The 20,608-nt window shown below is 30.6% G+C and overlaps 1 protein-coding gene across 1 annotated transcript in view; it reads left to right on the top strand.

The window, feature by feature from the left end:
* Positions 1 to 499: 499 nt before the first annotated feature.
* The window catches only part of axo (axotactin), a 33,774-nt gene continuing 13,665 nt past the window's right edge, over positions 500 to 20,608 (top strand). Inside the window, exons 1-14 of the mRNA XM_068762101.1 lie at positions 500 to 557; positions 2,288 to 2,422; positions 3,130 to 3,352; positions 4,213 to 4,349; positions 5,672 to 5,823; positions 6,694 to 6,757; positions 7,988 to 8,272; positions 10,548 to 10,654; positions 11,700 to 12,314; positions 13,162 to 13,342; positions 14,613 to 14,730; positions 17,207 to 17,355; positions 18,056 to 18,258; positions 20,063 to 20,274. Of these exons, the coding sequence (XP_068618202.1) occupies positions 2,311 to 2,422; positions 3,130 to 3,352; positions 4,213 to 4,349; positions 5,672 to 5,823; positions 6,694 to 6,757; positions 7,988 to 8,272; positions 10,548 to 10,654; positions 11,700 to 12,314; positions 13,162 to 13,342; positions 14,613 to 14,730; positions 17,207 to 17,355; positions 18,056 to 18,258; positions 20,063 to 20,274 (2,558 nt within the window). The 5' untranslated portion in view covers positions 500 to 557; positions 2,288 to 2,310. The remainder of the gene's footprint in view (positions 558 to 2,287; positions 2,423 to 3,129; positions 3,353 to 4,212; positions 4,350 to 5,671; positions 5,824 to 6,693; positions 6,758 to 7,987; positions 8,273 to 10,547; positions 10,655 to 11,699; positions 12,315 to 13,161; positions 13,343 to 14,612; positions 14,731 to 17,206; positions 17,356 to 18,055; positions 18,259 to 20,062; positions 20,275 to 20,608) is intronic.

The raw sequence follows: 20,608 nt of genomic DNA, 5'->3' as shown, positions 1-20,608 counted from the left end.
AACACTTGTTCAATTAATATTATTATTTATCAACAGAAAAAAAATAGTGACAAAAAAACTTTTATAATTTTGGTACAATATTGTATGTAATGTTATATAAAAGAGATGAAAATAGTATAATCATATCCACGAAGTTATATTATAAAATCACGGTCAGAAACGGCTATAAATTTAACTTTATACAATACCTATCCGTCTCAGTTGATAGAAGGTCAAACCGCTTCCGCCACCGCTACGCTAGTCTCCTGTGTCCATAGACTGGGAACAGGCATGACCCACGAGGACAAATTGTAGGTGTGATTACGTACTGTTAAGGTTTGCTCCAGTGCAGCCCGACTGCCGGGACTTTATACAACTGGCACTTAGTAATGCCTTGTACAAAAAATATAACTGCTTGAAAATAAAAAAATGTACTATCAAAAAAAATTAAAGTGATATTTTCAAGCGAGATTTTCGAACTTTAAACAATTAGTGATTGATATCCTGTATATGTGCGCATTATCTGTGATTTCTCAATTTAACGTTCTAAATATAAATTAGGGAGTATTAATTAACACGTAAGTGAAGTTTAAATTTAGCTAAGTTTAACATATTAAACGGAAAAATGTGTTTTATATAAGAAAACTAAATTAATGTACTTGTTGATTACTTTTAAAATAAAATTTTTACCTACTTTCAAATTATTTTTAAAATACAATGAATTATTTACTTTGATATGTTTTACTATATGAATTATTTACAATTGTCAACCATCGCATGCTTTAAAGTCAATTCGTCATCAAAAATCCTCGACTAAAGATGTGTGTGTTACTTGAGCCAATTGAGCTACACTTTACACCCAACTAGAAATGACCCATCACATTTCTGCCAAATAAAACACTGTTACCTAATTGCAAAAGAAAATGCATCAGTGGTACAGATCAAGTTATACTGGCTATTTTAGCAGTCCAACATTCATGTGTGTATAACTCTGATTCCATGTTTCCGCTCAATGCCCTAAGCGTTTAGAGAGTTTAGTCTATTTTGAACCTTAATACTCGAGAGTATTTTATTAAATTGAATGGCAAAAATAATTCAAGCTCTAGTAGAAAAGGAAATAGATTTTTAAAAGAAATGGCGTTGTGTAAATTTAGCGATTGGAATTTTTTGTTACATACGAAGTGAAATAATTTTTAAGTCAATATTTTTCAACGATTTAGTAAAAACAATTCTTCATCATGTTTGATCAATAACAACAGATATAAATATCTATCCATTACCATTCACGCTTCATTAATTTTACTAAGATCCGAATGGCAAAAAAACTAAATCGTGAACCAACACAAACATTATATAATATTGCCTTTCTATTTATTTATCACTTTCTTAAAAGTAAATACATTAAAACGAATTTGATTCAGTTCATACTTGGAAAAATTGTTAGATTTACCTCTAATCTTGAAATTAAGTCAAATTTAAATAAGTTAGCATTAAGAATTAAGTTTTAAATATTATTTTTACTGATATTAGTTCGAATTTGATCACTCTAAAGAATTTCAAACTTAAGTGTTTTGCTATATTTTGTTAAAATAGATCTCCATCATTATTACAAATATGTTTTAAGTTTAAAAAATAAGTAAATTAAAAGTGTAAGAATTAAAAAATAAGTATGTTAACTGGGAATAATTATTCCCTGAATATTAACCAGAAAAACGTTAAAAATATTTCACAACCCCAAATAATAAAAATATTAAAATACTTAATATAATAATTACATGTAACTGAAAGTTTTGTTAAACAGAAATGTTTTTGATTTCTTTTAATTCTTATTTTAATTTTCTCGTATATATTTACAAAAGAAATATGTACACACAAAATCGCCAAAATTCAGAAAAAATGTTTCTTTTTTTTTTCAAATTTTATTATTTCTTAAAGATTATTGAACTACAAATTATATATCATACGTTATCATCGATATACCCCAATCGCCACGTTTGGAAGGCGGATTTTAAATTGCAACGTGGTATTTTGGTACGCAGAGGACGCTGCTGCCCATCCTCTGGAAACTTGTTTGTGAGCAGTGGCAATATTATACATTTAATGCACAAAGTGTGACTTACATTTAATTTTAATCCCTGGAATAGAACCCGCGACCTACGATCGCAAACCTCAATCCTCTACCGCTGAGCTACCAGTGCGCCTATACTTTTTTATCTATAAATATATATAACATTACATTAAACAATATAAAAATAAAAAGGAAATATTGCTTATAACGTTGATATAGATATTAGTTCTTTAATTACAGATAAATGTCATTACCCGAGCAGAATGGAAGCGACGTGGTACAGAAGAAGGATAAACTTAATTGCAATAATGATATTTTGTGGAACAGCTGATGTTGAAAGCAGTCTGCCGGTAGATTTGGCGTCCGAAGAGAAAGGTAAACTTTGATTACTTCTTTCGCAGAAAGTATTGAGCAAGTTATTAAACTCTTGGAGCTATTTGTGAACATATTACGTATTATTATACGATACAAAATATTATTTCTTTACAGTACTTTATAATTTAATCTGATAGTACTGGAATTATTGAACGTTGGTAAAGATTATTATAAACAAGCAAGAAAATATTGCAGTTTAATTCATTCGAATTTTAATTTTGTTACTTGTTTTGTTTTTAAAAAAATTTATTCATTTAAATATTTAGAGATAAATAAACATTTGCTTCACTACACTATTACGCATACACATATATAAAAACACTTAATGACATTTAAAAAAAATGTAATTATAGAAGCTCCTCGTAGTTCATACTTATTTGATGTTAAAATTTGTATGGACTTCATGTTTAGAAAAAAAATACCAAAAAGCAAGTTGTGGTAACATCGAATAGCTAGCAATAATTGCAAAAAAAGTTAAGATTAGTCAGCTAAGTCATCGTACATTTATTTTTATGAATGGGATTAAATAAATCTAACTTAAAAAATCGATTTTAAGCCAAAAAATTTTAAATTGCATAACATTATACAACTTGTAAAAATAATGAAGAATATATTGATAATATTAATTAAAAAAAAATATTCCGATATAATTGATGTATGCCGCAATAGTGTGAAATAGCTCTTGATGAATTTTTCTATATTTTCAGCATTACCACAAACAACTGTTTTACTGTCATCAACATTATCTAGCCTCACTACGACGAACCTTTCTACATCGACCTACGCTACTGCGATGCCACCAATACCGCCCAGCGACAGAGACCGCTTTCTAACGTTCGCCGAGTCAGGCCACCACCAAACGTTCATGTTCGCCAAAGACAACACCTACATACAATTAGACGGAGATATCATACAAAGATTTCAATTAAGGTAATGGAACTACGTTCTGTTCATTTTTAAAAAATATAAAAGTTAGGTTAGGTTAGGTTATATTTCTATGTTCCATTTTTAAAATTTATAATTTATCAATGTTAATTATTCAAATGTCGCATGTGTATAAAAATATTAAAGTGTTTAATTTAAGATCAGACTAATAAATAAAATGGTTCGAAAGTTGTTAAAAATATTTTTTCACTTATACATATATGTATATACAAATTCTTTTTGTCAAAGTCCAAGTGAAAATAGGTTTACTATATAAGATCATTACAACTATCTATAATGGTCAGCTTAAAATTAAGTTTACGTTGTTTGTAACGCGCCACCTACTAAGAACTAACATAAAACTCAGTGAGAGTTGTAATTATTTTTTGAAAGGTTAGGTTGTATGATAGGATTTTCTTAGGATACTCCGTCTTACTTAGATCTAGAATGGTACATGGCAATTCTACGAGTGTTACTTCTATATCCTATCTATGTAAGATATATAAAGAGAAATAAAAATAATCATAATTCCTATTTTAAATTATGCAAAGCTGTATATTGAACATGACATAAGTAAAATATAGATCTGGGACAAATAGGCGATATGTAAATAGAAATAGTAAGAAAGAAAATGCAATTGCACTAAAGTGTTAAGAAGATGTATTTAGCAGTTTAAAAGTTATATATAAATATTTAGGCAAAGGAAAAAATTGAATAAACAAGTAACTCTGAAAAAATTATTACCCGTACGTTGATCTTAACGTCTCTGAAATACACGTTCGAAGAAAAATATATCCGTGACTATAACTAATTATAACTAATTATTTCACCATATAGTTAAAATACATTGAATTTTTTTATTTCAGACTGTGCAGAGAGATTTCATTCAAATTCCGAACGAGATTACCACATGGTCTATTAGTGTACCATAACGTCAAAAATCCAGTTTTTAAAATGCAACCCTACGCTTTATATGTGATCGTAGAGAAAGGAGAGCTAAAAGGTAAAACTTGTCGCTTAAGCAGTTCAAAAACTTGACAATTGCCATCATTTCGAAACAAGTTTAAAGCACTCAGCGTCGATGTGCTATATTATAACTTCTGTTGAAATACGCCGTTATAGTTTCGAACTGAGTCTATTAACAACTTAAATAGGAATTAAACTGCACTGCAGATATTTGAAATCTTAAATTTTTTTTAAAAAAGAATATTTAATAATTGATAATCTATACGATAGGTAGCGTCTATTTTATTTATAGTGTAGGTCGTCCGAACACGCAGGATACAGGCCGCCTCTAGCCGGTCATTTAAGGAAATTTACAGAGATGGTCTATGTGCAGCATTTATCATCCTATACCTTAAAAAATAATGAAGATAATACAAAGAAGGTACACAGATACCAAAACGGAACGTCAATTATATACTAATCCTGAGCCAAAAAAATCCGGGATTTTAGAAAACAAAGTTTTAGCTAAAGGCCTTTTTTCACGGGCAGGGGCGGTTTACTTCATTACTCGCAATACGGACAGGTTTTCTCCTGTTAAAGAAAGAGGCATTGCTGGAGTTTCTTCTGTCCCTTGTTCTCGAAGCATTAACGCGTTCTCTCCACAATCAGATTATAGCAAATGATCTAAGTTTCGGCCCCTTCATGCTAGCTAAACCCAGCTTCTCTTTTGGGAGCTGCAAAGGAAACCTTCGGACTACAGGAACTCCCAATCTGTGAAAGAAATTATATAACCCGGGACTAGGTTTCTAACAAAATTCACGAATCTTGAAAATTTTAAACATCAAACAGGTTTATTCATAGTTAAAAAGGGTGCCGTTCAATAATTTCTCAAAGTTATTTTATTTATTTTAGACAGCAATACATAATATAGGTTTGCATTATTTTCATTTAATAAAGTACAAAATTAAACATATTTACCCGTTGTATGAGTATATAACCCTGGCCATAATTACGCCAGTTTAAACGTAAATAATAATAACTGCATAAAAAACAATGTTAATTATCTCTCTAAATATTAATAAAACGAGATACGAATAATTTTTTATATATTAGATTGATTATAGGCGATTTTTCAAACCTATAAACTGAAATAGTGATGCTTATGTAGTACTAATTGTCAGCAAAATTAGGCACCGAAGAGGTTTAATTACATTATTAAAACTTAAAATTATATTCGCTTTTTATTGCGAGTTACTTCGTATTGATTTATGTCATACGGGTAAAGAACATATTAAAACCAGTAAAGCCGCTAACCTATTGTGCAAACTTATGTCAATTAGAAAGTAGTAATAAAACAAAACAGTGTTTAATATATTCCAGTCGTCCACGTGTTTGGCAAACATCTCACATCGGTGACAGTTGGTCGCGCCCTCAACAGAGACCAATGGCACAGCGTGGTTGTGACAATCGACGTACACGGAGCAAGATTGATAGCCAAGGTCGACCAACTTAAAGAAGAAGTTTATTTGAAAGCAAGTATCTTAGACGTTTATTTCTTTATCGCGTCATGATAGTAGGAACAGGAAATGAACAAGAAATATTATCGGGGGTGTAAAAAAACCTTTCGATACCATATTATTAAAATTACAATGCAAATTAACTTAAAAAAAAACTATATACTGCACAGATAATAATATAAAGTGTACATATGTATGTAGATAATTTTATATTTATTTATTTGGTATACAGACATATTTATATATAATATATATATAAACATAGATACGGTTAACTATTGATAACAGCAGTAGTTATAATAACTAACTGTGTAGCAAAATACATCTATATATACTCCGGAGACAAATAATAAAACTTAACTAGCCTTTGGAAAATAGATAGAGGTTTAGTCTTTGTTATCGACACAGAGAAAACAATAAATGATCTGTCTAGGAAATTAGATGCAAGATTGTAATTACTGATTCTTAAATTTAAAAAATAGTTATCAGATATCATATGAAACAAACATATAATTTCCAATGTGTATTTAAAAGACAAAATTGTATAATATTATTAATAACAATATCCTTTGACACAATATATCGTCCAATTTGTTTAAAATTTAATAGGAATTATGTTTAACACATATTTTCAATCGAAATCGTCATTATTAAATGTATTTTCCAGAAGACATTGAAGAATTTTACGCTTTTAATTAATGTATGAAAAAAAAAACATTCAAATTTTGTTTTTGCTCTATTTATTCCGATATTACTTTGTACCCAATTATACAGTAAATAGTAATAAACAAGGTCACTTCGAAACATAAATCGAAGGTAACGAAAAAGGTAAACAAATGAAAATTGACGAACAACATTGAAATGAGAATTTCGCTTTGTACACAGGGTTTGAGTTTCGATACAAATTACGGTATTACCGACAACCTGACATCTGTCATCCTAATTGGAGGTAAGTTGTATTTCATCAATAACTTAATTTTTATGTATAAGTTTTTATGTCAAAGGTATAAACAACCTTGGTAATAATGATTTGCTTATAAGTAATACTTTTAGGTATCTCTCTGTAACCTGCTAAAGCGATTAGGCCTTTCAAGAGCGGACATCAGTTCATGGAATAATCATTTAAAATTTTATTATGCGGAGTTAGAGTTAAGTCAGTGAAAGTAATCGTCAATACATTGCAAGAAAGCCTCCTTAAACTTGCTACGTAGCTCGTCAGACCCAAATGCGGTATCTGGCCCCAAGAATACCAGAATGTAATAAAAGTAAATGTTTTGGTTTTTAACAAAATTAACGCGTAAAATCGTTATATCTAATGTGGTCAAATTAAATATCACATATTTTTCGATATTCTGATCTTAATTGCCAGATTTCTTGTATTAGCTTCTTCTTGTATGTAAATAATGAAGTAATCTACAAAAACTTTGTGTGTTAAAGTTTCAAACATTTATTTAAAAGTAGAATCTCAGAGAAATATTTCCCCACCCAGTAATTCTAGGCAAATGCAAGAAAAAATTTTAGGGCAGTTTCATAGAATGTATTTTTTATCTAAATATAATCTGTGTTAAATTTATTTTTTGAGAACTCTATGCGTCTGTTATCAACATTAGAATCAAATTAACGACGCGACTAAAAATCTTACATCTCTTTATCTCTCTATTCATCATTATCTTCATTTCAGCCGCAGGATAAAATAGTATTAGTTAGTGATTATTAGCTTTGTTTCAAATTCGTTGTTTGGTTTAATGTTTCTCTGTAAAGTAACATTTAATTATTCTTTTTCATTTTTATTCTCGTTTATTTGTAATAATAACTATAGTTTTCGATTGATAATATACTCATATAAATGTTGCAGATGACTATAATAGGTATTAATGCTAGTTATTAATGATATATAATAATTAATAAAATATATTTATTTGTTTTTATGCCAAACGGATAGCAATTGTAACGATTAATGCTATAATTTTTTGGATTCTTCTTATGTTTTTACAAAGAGAGCAGTCATAAAATTTAAGTTAAGTAAATGTTCTTTCGGAATCGAACTCGTATTTTTCTGATGTAAGTCACAGGACTTAACTATTACTGTTAAGGTTTTATATTTAACTGTCGGTGATACTGTCTCTATGACTTGAACTTAACTAAAAAACACTACATGATATTAAAATTCTTCTAACAGGTTTGAGTTCTGAAGAAAAACTACACGGAGTTAAATACATAATAGAATCATTTGTTGGATGTATCAGTGATATGGTTCTAAGTTCGGGGAAAGCTGCTTCGGACCTATTACCCATAGTGCCTTTAATTGCAACAAAACACGAGAATGTGAATGAAGGCTGCACGGACAAATGTAGAACTATGGAAAATCTCTGCTTTGAAGGTTCCAGATGTATTAACGAGTACAATGGATACAGATGCGATTGTTTTGGTACATTGTACGAAGAACAGCTTTGTGATGTCTTCAGTAAGTAGTGTATTAGTACATTTTTATGACAGAAAAGATAAGTGATTATCGTTATGTTATATGATTTATGTGTATATAGAAGTAAAGATTGAAAATATAGGCGACAAATCACTTGGTTATAAATTAAAAAGTCGTTTACGAACAAAATGCGTCGCCATCTTTTTTCTACTTTTTTGACAACTCTTCATTATCATAAGTCATAAAAGTAGGCCTGAAAATAAAAAAACGCAAAGATAGTATAATATACAAGTTCCCACGTATATACATTTATTTAATTTAAAAAAGCTTAATGGTAATATTCTTGTAACTTGAATCAATATATACCATTAATTACAAGCTTCCATCTTACTCCTTGCGTCAAATCCCACACTTCTGAGTATCGTCAATCTTTTTGTAAAACTTATCGTACATTATGTACTTTGGCTACTGTAGAGACGAGTATGGATGAGACATGCTTCTAAACATACGAAAAAGTAATAACAGTACCTATAACAAGAATATTAAATGAAATATGTGACGTTTACTTTAAATTTTAGTAATACCAAATTGGTTTTGCATTGGTATTACTAAAAGTGAATGTGAACTTACATTATTAATATTTTGTTTGATAGGTATTTCATTAAATTACACTATGTAAGAAGAGAAATGAAGCATTGCCATTTATAGTATAATGTTGTTTTCTTATGTTTCAGTAATGTAAGCTCTCCAGCTCTCTTGATATTGAAATAATAACGAAAGTTCTATTACAGTGTTAAGGATTTATTTAAGCCTAATCTTGATATTAAATTGTTCTCTTAACTAAGAATATTTTGAAGTTATCACAAAAAACCTTTTTAATGTTTTGTCGGCTCTTTTCAGCGGGGCACTTTAGGAAACCACGTAGGTTTAACTTGAAGGACACCATTATAGTGGATCTTGTTTATTTTTTATTTAACTGAACTCTTCTAGCATTCATTACGTACGTAAATGATCACTGTAAATGTTTCAAGTACAGGCGAAATGAATAAACATTGGTATTTGCAAATTCATCAAGTTCGAACAGAAATTTTGGTTGCCAAAAAATTAGATTTAAAATTTTTGATCCAATTTATCGTCAAAGTGATATCCATTAAAAGGATTTATAATTAAACACACTATTCTAGATTTTACGGTCTTATAAAATATTTATTTTAGATAATTTAGTAATAATAAAAACATATTAATCTTTTATATAGAAAAACAAATTATAATTAAAAAGTTATAGCTCAAGATAAACTTTAGTAAACCAACCAATAACCATAAACATTTCCATTATATAACACAAATTATATAATAACACGAATTATGAAAACAATCAACGTGCCGAGCTTAATTTGGCTAACTAAATTAACATGGCGAAGATTTGTTATTTTTTTAAATAAATCTGGAAAAGTAATGTTTATTTCCTCAACATGTATAGTTTACATTCGACTTAAATATCAATGTGAAATAATCTAATTTTAAGCAATAAATTAGTATTTCCAATTTATTATATAATTTTTTTTCATTTATACATACGCTGTACGTATGCCGTTTTTGTCAATTTAAATTGTAATGATGATGAAAATGTACATAGGTGAACAATGCGTTTTCGTCTGACTAAATTATAATATTTTAGTAGTAGAGAACCATCGGTCTAGACAGGTCGAGAAGTAGATACAAATTATCTAATATAAATTTAAAAAAAAGACTATTGTTTGAAGCATCACTCTTTCAAGGCTATCACAGAATGCTTGCTTTGACAAAGTCATTCTATTTATACACTCGCGGGAATAATATAGACATGAATGGTTCCCACAGTTGCGAGGAATATGAGTGGCATGTTGTGGTGTGTCCTTTTGCACTTTTAGCGTTACACAATTTCTTTCTCTCAAGATGATTATACTCGCTTTGCTTGAAGTATGTCATCAGTCTAAATTCACATATTAGCAATTAGGCGGTAACATATATACAACACACATACATACAATTCAGAATAATATACATAATTCAGATACAATCTCATGGTTTGTAAAACACTTAATTTCTATGATGTTGAGGGAGTTTTTACAAAAATGAAACATGTTCACGGTACATTCTAAGCAAAATTTAATCCGGATTGCGATAGATAACGTCTGAAATAATAAAAAGTGACAAAAAAAAATGTAAAGAAACATTGTATTGTCCTAAATAGGATTCCGATTCTCTTTCACTCGCTTTCACAAATAATTGTAAGCGCTTATAATTTTTTTGATTACGTCACCATTAATTCTTGCAGCGGCGACAGTTTTAACGTTGCGGGGCTCGAGTTACGTGTCTTATCGGGTTTACGATTGGAAAGACCGGGTCCACTCCACCAACACGCGAGTCAGTCTGCACTTTAAGGTAAACGATTTTGTTTTTAACAAATATCACGTAATACAATTAAACTTTTAACGCCAGTATTAAATTTAATGAAAATTGCTAGCTGGTGCATTATTTATATTTGAATGCGGAACAAGAAAATGTTGTATGTTATTCTAAATTTAAAAAGTTATACATATGAAATGTGTTTGTGAATTCATACACAGCATGAAAGGCGTATCACGCTCGAATTGTAACAAGCAAAAAGGGCTTGAATAAAAGATAATCATATATGCGGTAAGCAGTTGCATTCCCTAAGCTCACATTACGCAAATTGTCTGCACGCGTATAGATTGAAAAGAAGAATTTGTAGCTTTTGCATTATTTATGAGTCCCCAACCGGCTTTACCTTTGTACCGGTTTTTCTTACGTTCGTGAATAACTTTTTCTTTAATATGTTAAAAGAAGTAACAGAAAAAATAGAAATGTACAAAACTAATAAAGAATAAACTGAAGAAACATGTTAGAAATTTTGTTTAGGTTAGCACAAATGTTAAACCATTAACTGTAAACAAAATATTAGATGTTTCAATTATTTTAATGTGGACATTGTTTGAATTAGCCTAATGTTTGATATCTGTTTACTGTCATCTTATTTTCACAACAAAAAGATTTTATTTCAACTAAGTTTTACCTAAAATCTAAATACAGTAGCCAACTAATATAGTAGCCAACTCAAGGAAAAGTTATTCGAATAACGCTTATTATTTTTGCTAATTTATTGATTGCATTAAATAGTATTTAACCTTTTGTATATAGTAAATGAGATTCAAGTAAAAACATCAATTGTTTATTTGGTTCATTTATGAACAGACATAAAAAGAAACTAAAATATTCAAATATTCAAATCCATTTTACATATGAAATAAATAAAAAGTAAATTGAAATCACGTGGAATAAATCTACATTTAATGCTGAATACAAATAAATATATAAAAGTTCAAAAACATCCTGTACTTAAATGTCAGATGTTTTAGCAGGTTTCGCTAAAACTGATATTTTGTAAGCAACCAAACGACCTTTACAGACTCGTTTTGATGACTCAGCCTTGTTCTACGCCAGCGGTCAGATAGATGACAAAAATCATTACATAGCTTTATCCGTACATCAAGAAAGAGTCGCAGTACAAATTGACTTAGGAGATGGTCCAGTCGAAGACTATTTGGGCAACAAAGTCAACAACAATAGATGGCATAACCTTACAGTTATATTGCAAGAAAAATCAGCTTTTGTGTACCTTGATGATATAACAGCCAGTTACGAAGTACCAGGAAATGCGAAATACGTCTGTATCGACCCAGAAATTTACATATGCGGCGGTCCAGATCTACACAAAATGAAAGGATTGAAATCCTTCAACAATTTCGCGGGCAACTTGAAATACGTTTATTACAACGACGTGTCGATCTTGTACGAGTTAAAGCAAAACAACCCTAAAGTCCACTACATAGGAGTCCTCGATCCTGAATTTGAAGAGATCGATATTGAGGTTATACCGATAACTTACCCTTTCGCTACTTCACATATATGGTGGCCTTTAAATCAAAGTAATAGTATCAATTTGATTTTCGACTTTAAGACTAGCAAGAATATGGCTGTGCTAGCATACAGTCAGATTACAACTGGGCAAGGTTATTGGGAGGTAAGAAATAAAATATTGGTACTATTTAATTTTATTTAATATTTACATACACGATGACTGTTTCAAAGTATAATATTGGTATTTAAATTAATATAAGTAAAACGCTTACTTTGTATTATTATTACTTTGTATTATGTTACTATACTTTTGAAACCACCAAACGTTTAAAATTCCTCTTTAAGCTCTAAATGTTATAGATAGGGTTATATGCTAAATATTTCTCTACGAGATGGAATCAGGTATGACGAGAGATCATCATTAGAAAAGATAGCCTCGCGCCTGTAGAGTCCGGGAATAGTGATCCTGTACCGGCAAGCGCAATTTAGGATGTCCACTCACAAGGTGGACAAACGACCTTATTAAGGTCATCGGAATACGCTGGATGTAGGCGTATATCCAACAGTGGACTCGCTGTGGTTGAAATGATGAAGATTATAATAATGAAACATATGATTAATATTCTTACTACAAAAACATTAAATGATTGTAAAACTGACCAAAACATACAGAATAATATTAATGGATACATAATTTTCCTGTTCTTAAATCAATTAGAGGTCACCTAGAAAATATTGAGGTCATGTGATACTTTATTCTTATTTTTATTACAATAGCTCTCGTAAAGATTTTTAACGGTTAAGATATTACTTCTTTTTTTCTTCCCTTCGTATAACTATCATTAATTTAAATCTGATGGTATTACGGCTTAAAAATATGACAATATCAACGATATATCATTGTATCAGAGAATTAAATAAAAGGTTATAACCTTCTCTGAAATTAATATTTACATTTAACAACAAGTTTTATTTTAATACAATGCCGATATAACTAGTGTACTTTTCAGGTCAGAATGGTAAAAGAAGAAATAAGATTTGAATTGGTTCCCGATATAGGTACAAATGTTACAGTGTTGAAGTCAGTTAAGTTTAACGTCAGCAACGATTGGCACACAGTGGAACTTGATTACAGGAAAGGAAGAATTAAACTGACGGTAGACCATCATAATAAGCACGCGCAAATGTTTGGTAAGCCATTTCAATCTTATGATTACAACAATAAAAACAGATCTTTATCTGTTAACAGAGATCAAACATTTATACATATTTAGGTAAAATAAACGGTTGGGTTATTATGCAAAGCATTCTTGTATTAATAAAAAGTCGGTAGAGTGAGATCGATAACTATACTACATAATTTGGCGGAATGAGATGTAGAAAGTAATTCTTTTTGTTAATTCATTGAACTCAATACGGATCTATAAATCACCGCGTAGTTTTCACCCGCCAATATAATAACTATTGTGAATATAATAAGTATATAACAAATATTACAGTAGTTTGTAAAATAAATAACTACGTATTAGTTAATAAATTATTAATTTGAAACAACTTATTGTACACACTAGAATATACATATATATAGTTCCATTATAGTGAAGAAAAAAGTACAGTGTATGGTCTTTTCAAACGAGGCAATTTTTTCCTGACAACCATAGTATTGAAGCAGTAGAGGGATGAATAACGCGTACTTAACGTTTAAATATAGACAAAAGATACATATATACAAACAGACACACATGTATATTATAAGTATATTTATTTATATATACTTATAATAAATACATAACAATACATAAGAATATATAAAAACATCAAACTAACTTAACTAAAGAACAAAAAAAACGCTTTAAAAATGGACGTTATCAATAGTCTAGTTTAATATTCGTAAACCATTTTTTTTATATTTATTGGTATAGTCTTTTGTATTTAAACTGGCCATCTAGGTCTTATTTCATCATGTTTTAAAAAAAAGTCGAGAACAAATAGTATATGACAATCGAACCTAAATGGAAAGAGGTTGCATAAATCAATAAACGGACACATGTTAAAAGCATATCCAAATAAGAATAAGAACAGTAAGACAAACGTTAAACAATATTATTTATATTAATATAAAAACCGTCAATATAAAGAGTATTACATAGGTATTTAAGTTCTCTATAATTGTACACTATACCACACGACCTATTACTTTAAAAAAATATGACGTCATTATTTCAACTGCAACACGTTCACTGCTGGACATAGATTAAAAATTTCCAACACTAATGATTGGAAGAAAAAAAATTAAAACCAATTAAATAGTAATTTTATTTTATTATTAGCATTGTTTTTATATACATGTTAATATAAAAATTATAAAATAAATATGATCCACTTAAGTAATTAAGAAATATATATTCAATTATTGATATGTAAGATTCGACGTTAATAACATTATTATTGTGTATAACAGGTTTAGATTTTCATCTTCAAGACAAAATAGTCATTGGCAGCGGATTGAAATCGGCGAATTTGGGTTTAATCGGATGCATGAGGAACATTAAAATTAATGGCCTGACAATCGAACCAAGGTAATATGATAAAAGCATAATGCAAGCATTTTATATTCTACAACAAAGTCGGTTTCTTACTAACTTAATCGCATTTTTATTATTCAATCATCATTGGTATTGAATTATAAATTCTCAATACTAGCTTTTAACGATGCTTTGATGTACGCTTAGCTGCAAAGCTGGAAATAACGAATAACTGGGTGACAAATTGTTTGTTCATTGGTGGTCTATAGACTGCATTTTGGAAAGTGTGCTTCACAGTTTCATGAATTAATTCTTCCATTTCTTTTCTTCCACCATCTCCTTTCTTCTATCGGACATCTAGACGCGCGGACTCCCGACTTCTATGGTTGATATCCTTAAAACGCGAACTAATTATTTTGCTACTATTATAATGCGAACAGCCAAGGGTAGAACAACCTACTGCTGTTGTTTATCCAAGCTAACTATAGCTCGGGTGTCTTCGAGTCAAAAGTGATAAGGTATATTCTTGGCGTGTATCATAGTTAACCTGGTCAACGCCTAACATCAGGCGAGACAGAGGTCAAATGCTTTGCCTAAAAGCAATAAAACGGCTATGAATAAATTATCAAAACATTTAAAATTCAATCGACAGCGAAGAAATATTTTGATAACGATAACAATTAAATTCAATTAATTTAATATTTTTTATCTATTTAAGTTTATTTAAAATCATGAAATTTGTATATCTATATATGTGCAGAATCCCAAGAAAAATTAATTATTTCCACGAAACTAAAATTATTTTTTTTTCGAACACGCCCTGTCACATATTATTCTCTGCTACTTTTAAAAAATAACTCAAGAAAGTAAGTTTTGAATTAGAATCTAGTTTTATTAAACAATGTTAACACATGTACGAAAAATATTAAAGTAAATCTTAAAACGTGAATTTGTATTCCATAATGATGGATGGGCATAATCATAAAAAAAGAGAAAATATTAAAACAATAATAAAAGCAAAAGTAAATAAACAAAATGCATTAGCTATTTTTTTTCTGAATGACGTGATCTGTTGAAGGAAAATATCAAAGTATAAATGTAATTTTTTTGAACCGTAATATAGCGGTTCCCAAATGCCGTTAGCAGATTTCGCGGCAGGACTTGGAGAGCGCCTAGCCCAAAACCTCTTTTAAAGTGACGAAACTGGAGACCGCAACATACTAGTATTTAAGAAAGGGACTAATATATAACTACTTTCGCTATGCAGCAGTAGTCGTGCAATGAAGTGCGCCGCCTGCCAGTCCGCTGATAAATGGGCATGCGGCAAACAATGCGAATTACACAACTACCACCGTTAATTAACTCAACACGGGTTCCGCCCCTCCACGGGTCATCTCCAGGAGTAATGTTACACCGATCAGTGCCAAACACTGAGTCACTTTGCACGACTACTGCTGCATAGCGGAAGTAGCTATATATTAGTCCCTTTCTTACTTAGGATGGACTTCCGCAAAGTAACGCCTGAATCTATTAAATATACTAGTATTTTACCGGATTGGGAGATCGCTTGGGTGGACGCTCTATGAAGTGACTAGGTTCAAAAGCCCCAACGAGGGGAACTCGACTTGGGCTGTCACTCGTCGAAGCAATAGAGTCTGAGTCAACTACTAACTATTTATACTGTTATTGTTATTATACTGTTACAGACGGAATTAAACCTCGCCATCGCCTTAACGCATTATGTATTCTTTATACCATATACCATTAAGTCTAGGCCATCCATCTACTGCCTTATAACGGATCTATAGGATTATTGGTTATAGTTGTAAAAACTTTAAAGAGCAAAAAGATTTTATGACTATTACTCCGAACAATGTGATTACTCTGAATGATACATTAATTTATTTTTTCTATTAGAATATGACTGGCTCTACTAGAATATAACTTCTGGCAATTCAAATACTGCGTTGCCGCAGTAAAAATTATTATTATTAAAATGTACTAATCTTAATTTTGAAAACCCTTTTTCTTAATATATTTTCATTAAGTTAATTATTCCTAATACCCTTGATTTTTGGATATGGTGCGCCTTAAATTACTTCACAGCAAATAAGCTATACGTTCACTCCGTTAAAGCTTTTACATTAATAGATAATCACCCTGTATAGAATAAGTTATTATCAACTTAACCATTGCTAACTTTGTCATCTGTAGCAAAAAAAGTTAATTTTTAAAAGTTCCGTATAAGCTATCCGCGAATCTGAATGAAATACTTTTTTTGTAATTTCTTTGGTTTTAATATAATTTTTTTACTGTATTTTTCTTTTTTATTATACTGCTTTCTTTCTTTTTCTAATATTGTTTAGCCAATAATAGTGCTGATTGTATAAATGTAAAATTTTTACTATTGCTTAACTTCTTTGCACAATTTTTTATCATCCCAAATAAATTAAAAAATAAAAAATATAGACAGAATGAAATAATGTTAATAAAAGTTTCATTAACACAAAACCAATTTTTCCGAGATCAGGTTTGTGATCAACACGGAAAGAGTTGTAGGTGAAGTTGCAATCGATGATTGTCGATATGTGGACCCTTGCACCAGACCGAACACATGCGAACACGGAGGCATCTGCTCTATAAGAGAAGATAGAGTTATATGCAATTGTGATAACACAGGTAAATATTAAAGGCTTAGCACAAATAAAAATAAGTACGTAATTTAAAATATATTAATACCTATCTAAAACAAAAGACTGTTTACAAACCATCTCTAAAAATCCGGACCGTATCAGGATTAAAGAGATCTGTAGACGAACGAAAATATTGCCCAGCGAATTGCCTAGAAGTGGCAGTGCGTATGCCAAACGCTAAGATTAGGTGGCCAATAGCGTGTGGAGGCTCTCGAGGGAAGACCACGAAAAAGTAAAACGTCAATCCATAAGCTGGACAGACAATCTGGTTAAGAATGTCAGAATACGCTGGATACAGACTGCATATAACTTTCTGGAGAATGTCTATGTAAAACAATTGACATCCTACAGCTGAAAAGTTTGTACAATGAAACATTGTTGGTGGGTGTCCTTTTCTGTGCTTGCCGGCCCGTAGTCTCCATTTCAGAACCGAAAGATCCTATCTAACATGTTCTGAGCATCATACAGCGTGACCACTGCCATTTCAACTTGTCAATCTGCTAGGCTATGTATCGATATAAGTAAACGTATTTTCACATACGAATCTCCATATTCCTTATTCGATCTTTAAGAGAAATTCCGAGTATAAACCAAGTAGTTATTATTGACTGATAGTCCAAAAGAAGAATGCCTCGTGCTGCGTAGACATAAGAACATTCTTTGAAAATTTAAATAATTTTTTTCAGGTTATATCGGAGAAAACTGTCACTTCGCTACGTTCAGAAAAACATGTGAAGAGCTTGCACTGCTGGGGTATACGAGAAATGATGTTTATCTTATAGATATAGACGGCAATGGTAAATTCCCACCGGCGCATGTCAAGTGCGAGTTTCAGATCGAAGCTGATTCTTCCACAACAGTGGTTGAACACAATCTTCCGAGTCAAGTTGTGAGTAGTATTTTGTTTATATTTTTTGTCGCTATCTGCAATCTTTATTTGTGGGAATTTCATTTTTAACTTTCCCTTATTGTTATTTATTCTATGTACTCATAACAATATACATATTACAATAGCTTATATTCATGTCAAAACGCAACCATATTACATATATTCTATAGAACACGTAGAAGTAATTTGAATTTGCGAAGCCTAAAAATGTAACTGGCTGAAAAAAAGTATGTTATTATTATTCTACATAATAAGGATCAAAATATTCTCGAATGGCAACCATGAGACGGTGGACCCAGCGTTGGTAGGCTCGCCACTAGGTGGACCGACGACATCATTAAGATTGCGGAAAGTTGATGGATGAAGGCATCCATCGTGACGATCGATTGAAAAGTAAAAGAACTGATTTGATGATGATAATAACGAAGAAATGATCTTCTTAATAGTGATATTTTAAGTAAGAAAGAGACCAATATATAGCTACTTCAGCAAATTATACAACTACCACCGTTAAATCACTCAACGCGTGTTTCACCCCTCCACGGGGCATCCTCAGGAGTAATGTTACATAGATTAGTGCCAAACACAGAGTCAAAGAAATCTCGATTCGCATTGTTTGCCGCATGCGCATTTATCAGCTAGCTAACGGGCGGTGCACTTTATTGCAGGACTACTGCTGCATTGGCGGAAATAGATTTATATAGGTCCTTTTCTTACTTAAGATGGACTTCCGCAAAATAACACCTGAATCCATTAGATAGTGATAAATTAAACAAAAAATTAAAGCTTAAACTACTTTTACTAGCTATAGAAACTTTTCCGACTGAGACATATGTGTAATTAAAATCTAGCAACGAACATTTAAAGTTTAATATGAGCACACTTAGATTGTTAAAACTTGTGATTCAATTATTACTTTCACGAGTTTATATATTTTTATATTCTGAATAACAATATTTGTTGCTTTATTGTCTACGAAGTTTTTAAGGTCAGATTAACAGTATATTCGGTTAAACTCTAGGCAAACTAGAACGCTGTAGTTGATTAACAAAAATATAAATGGATTAAGAGTTTTATTATACCAATTTGTTTTATTGTTATATTTAGAGGATAAACCAAAGAGCTGTTGGCCACTTTGGTTCGAATGTGATATTTTGATTAAGTGGACTGTATTTTTATTTAGGCTTAGGTAATATCAACTGCAGTGTGGAAGCACAAAGATTTTTTTTGGCAGTTTTGCGAACGGTAGCAATTAACAGGTGTCTCGTGACGTGCACTGTCTTGACCAATCATGGGCCGTTTCTTCTCAATATGACGGTACATGTTTAAAAAGAACAACGTCATCAGAACTTGGACCTATGCATTTCATTTAATGCAGAAATTAAAAACAAACAATATTTATCTTATTATTACACTAAGATGTTAATAATAGCAATTATCTGGTTTCTTAAAAAACTAATTTAATTAGATTTTTATTGTTTATACTTATAAAATTATTTAAAAAAAGTTAATCTGTAATTAAAGCTAAAAAAAATATAATTCTTTTGTATATTATGAAATATTAACGTAGGTTTAGTAAAGTAAAGTAAAAGAGATAATCGTATGAACGGAAAGTCTTAATACATCCGATTGATACAAGGACTATAAACATATTTGTGACAATCAGGATCAATACTCTTTCTGGAATGAAGATAGAAACATAAGATTAGTAACAATATACATTCAAGTTACAGGGGTCGAAATTTAAATTTAAAAAAATAAGCTTTAATTTACAATAAAATAAAATGTACCATTTAATCTACAGGATGTCCGGTCTGCATCTGGTCAAGACTTCAGTTTTAAAATAAAATACAGAGAATTTACGGCTGAAATGATTCAAGAGCTGATCTCTCATTCTTTATTTTGTCGTCAATACATCAAGTATGATTGCAACATGGCGCCTTTGGAGCTTCACAGTGCGACGTGGTTCATATCATCCTCAAATGACACCGTAGACTACTTAGGAAACGTAAAAAGGTATTTAATGCAGTAGGAAGTATGTTCATCTTAAGCCCCACAGCACAAGTATGATACTTTTTGCTGACTTCCTTATATCTCTAGAAGTATAACCTCATTGTGATGAAAAAAAGATAAGAAACCCAATACCGAATTGAGAAGTGAAGTGGAGGATGAAAGGTGATGAAAGAAGGAAACTAAAGATGGATGAGTATGTAAGATCATGTGAAGTGTGTTAGAAGACTGAATGATCTTAGTAAGACTGAAAGAGGAGTAAATAAATAAAAAGAATGTTAAATAATTAATAAAAATTGTTAGTTTTCTATCCCTAAACGAAATAGGGGAGAACAAGAGG

The sequence above is a fragment of the Battus philenor genome, unplaced genomic scaffold (assembly GCF_028537555.1).
Source record: "Battus philenor isolate CCGP_79_NKW_IND1 unplaced genomic scaffold, ilBatPhil1.0.hap1 SCAF_16, whole genome shotgun sequence".
In the NCBI taxonomy this organism is placed as follows: domain Eukaryota; kingdom Metazoa; phylum Arthropoda; class Insecta; order Lepidoptera; family Papilionidae; genus Battus; species Battus philenor.
Note: the sequence above shows the minus strand (reverse complement) of the source record. Positions and strands in the feature narration are given on the sequence as shown.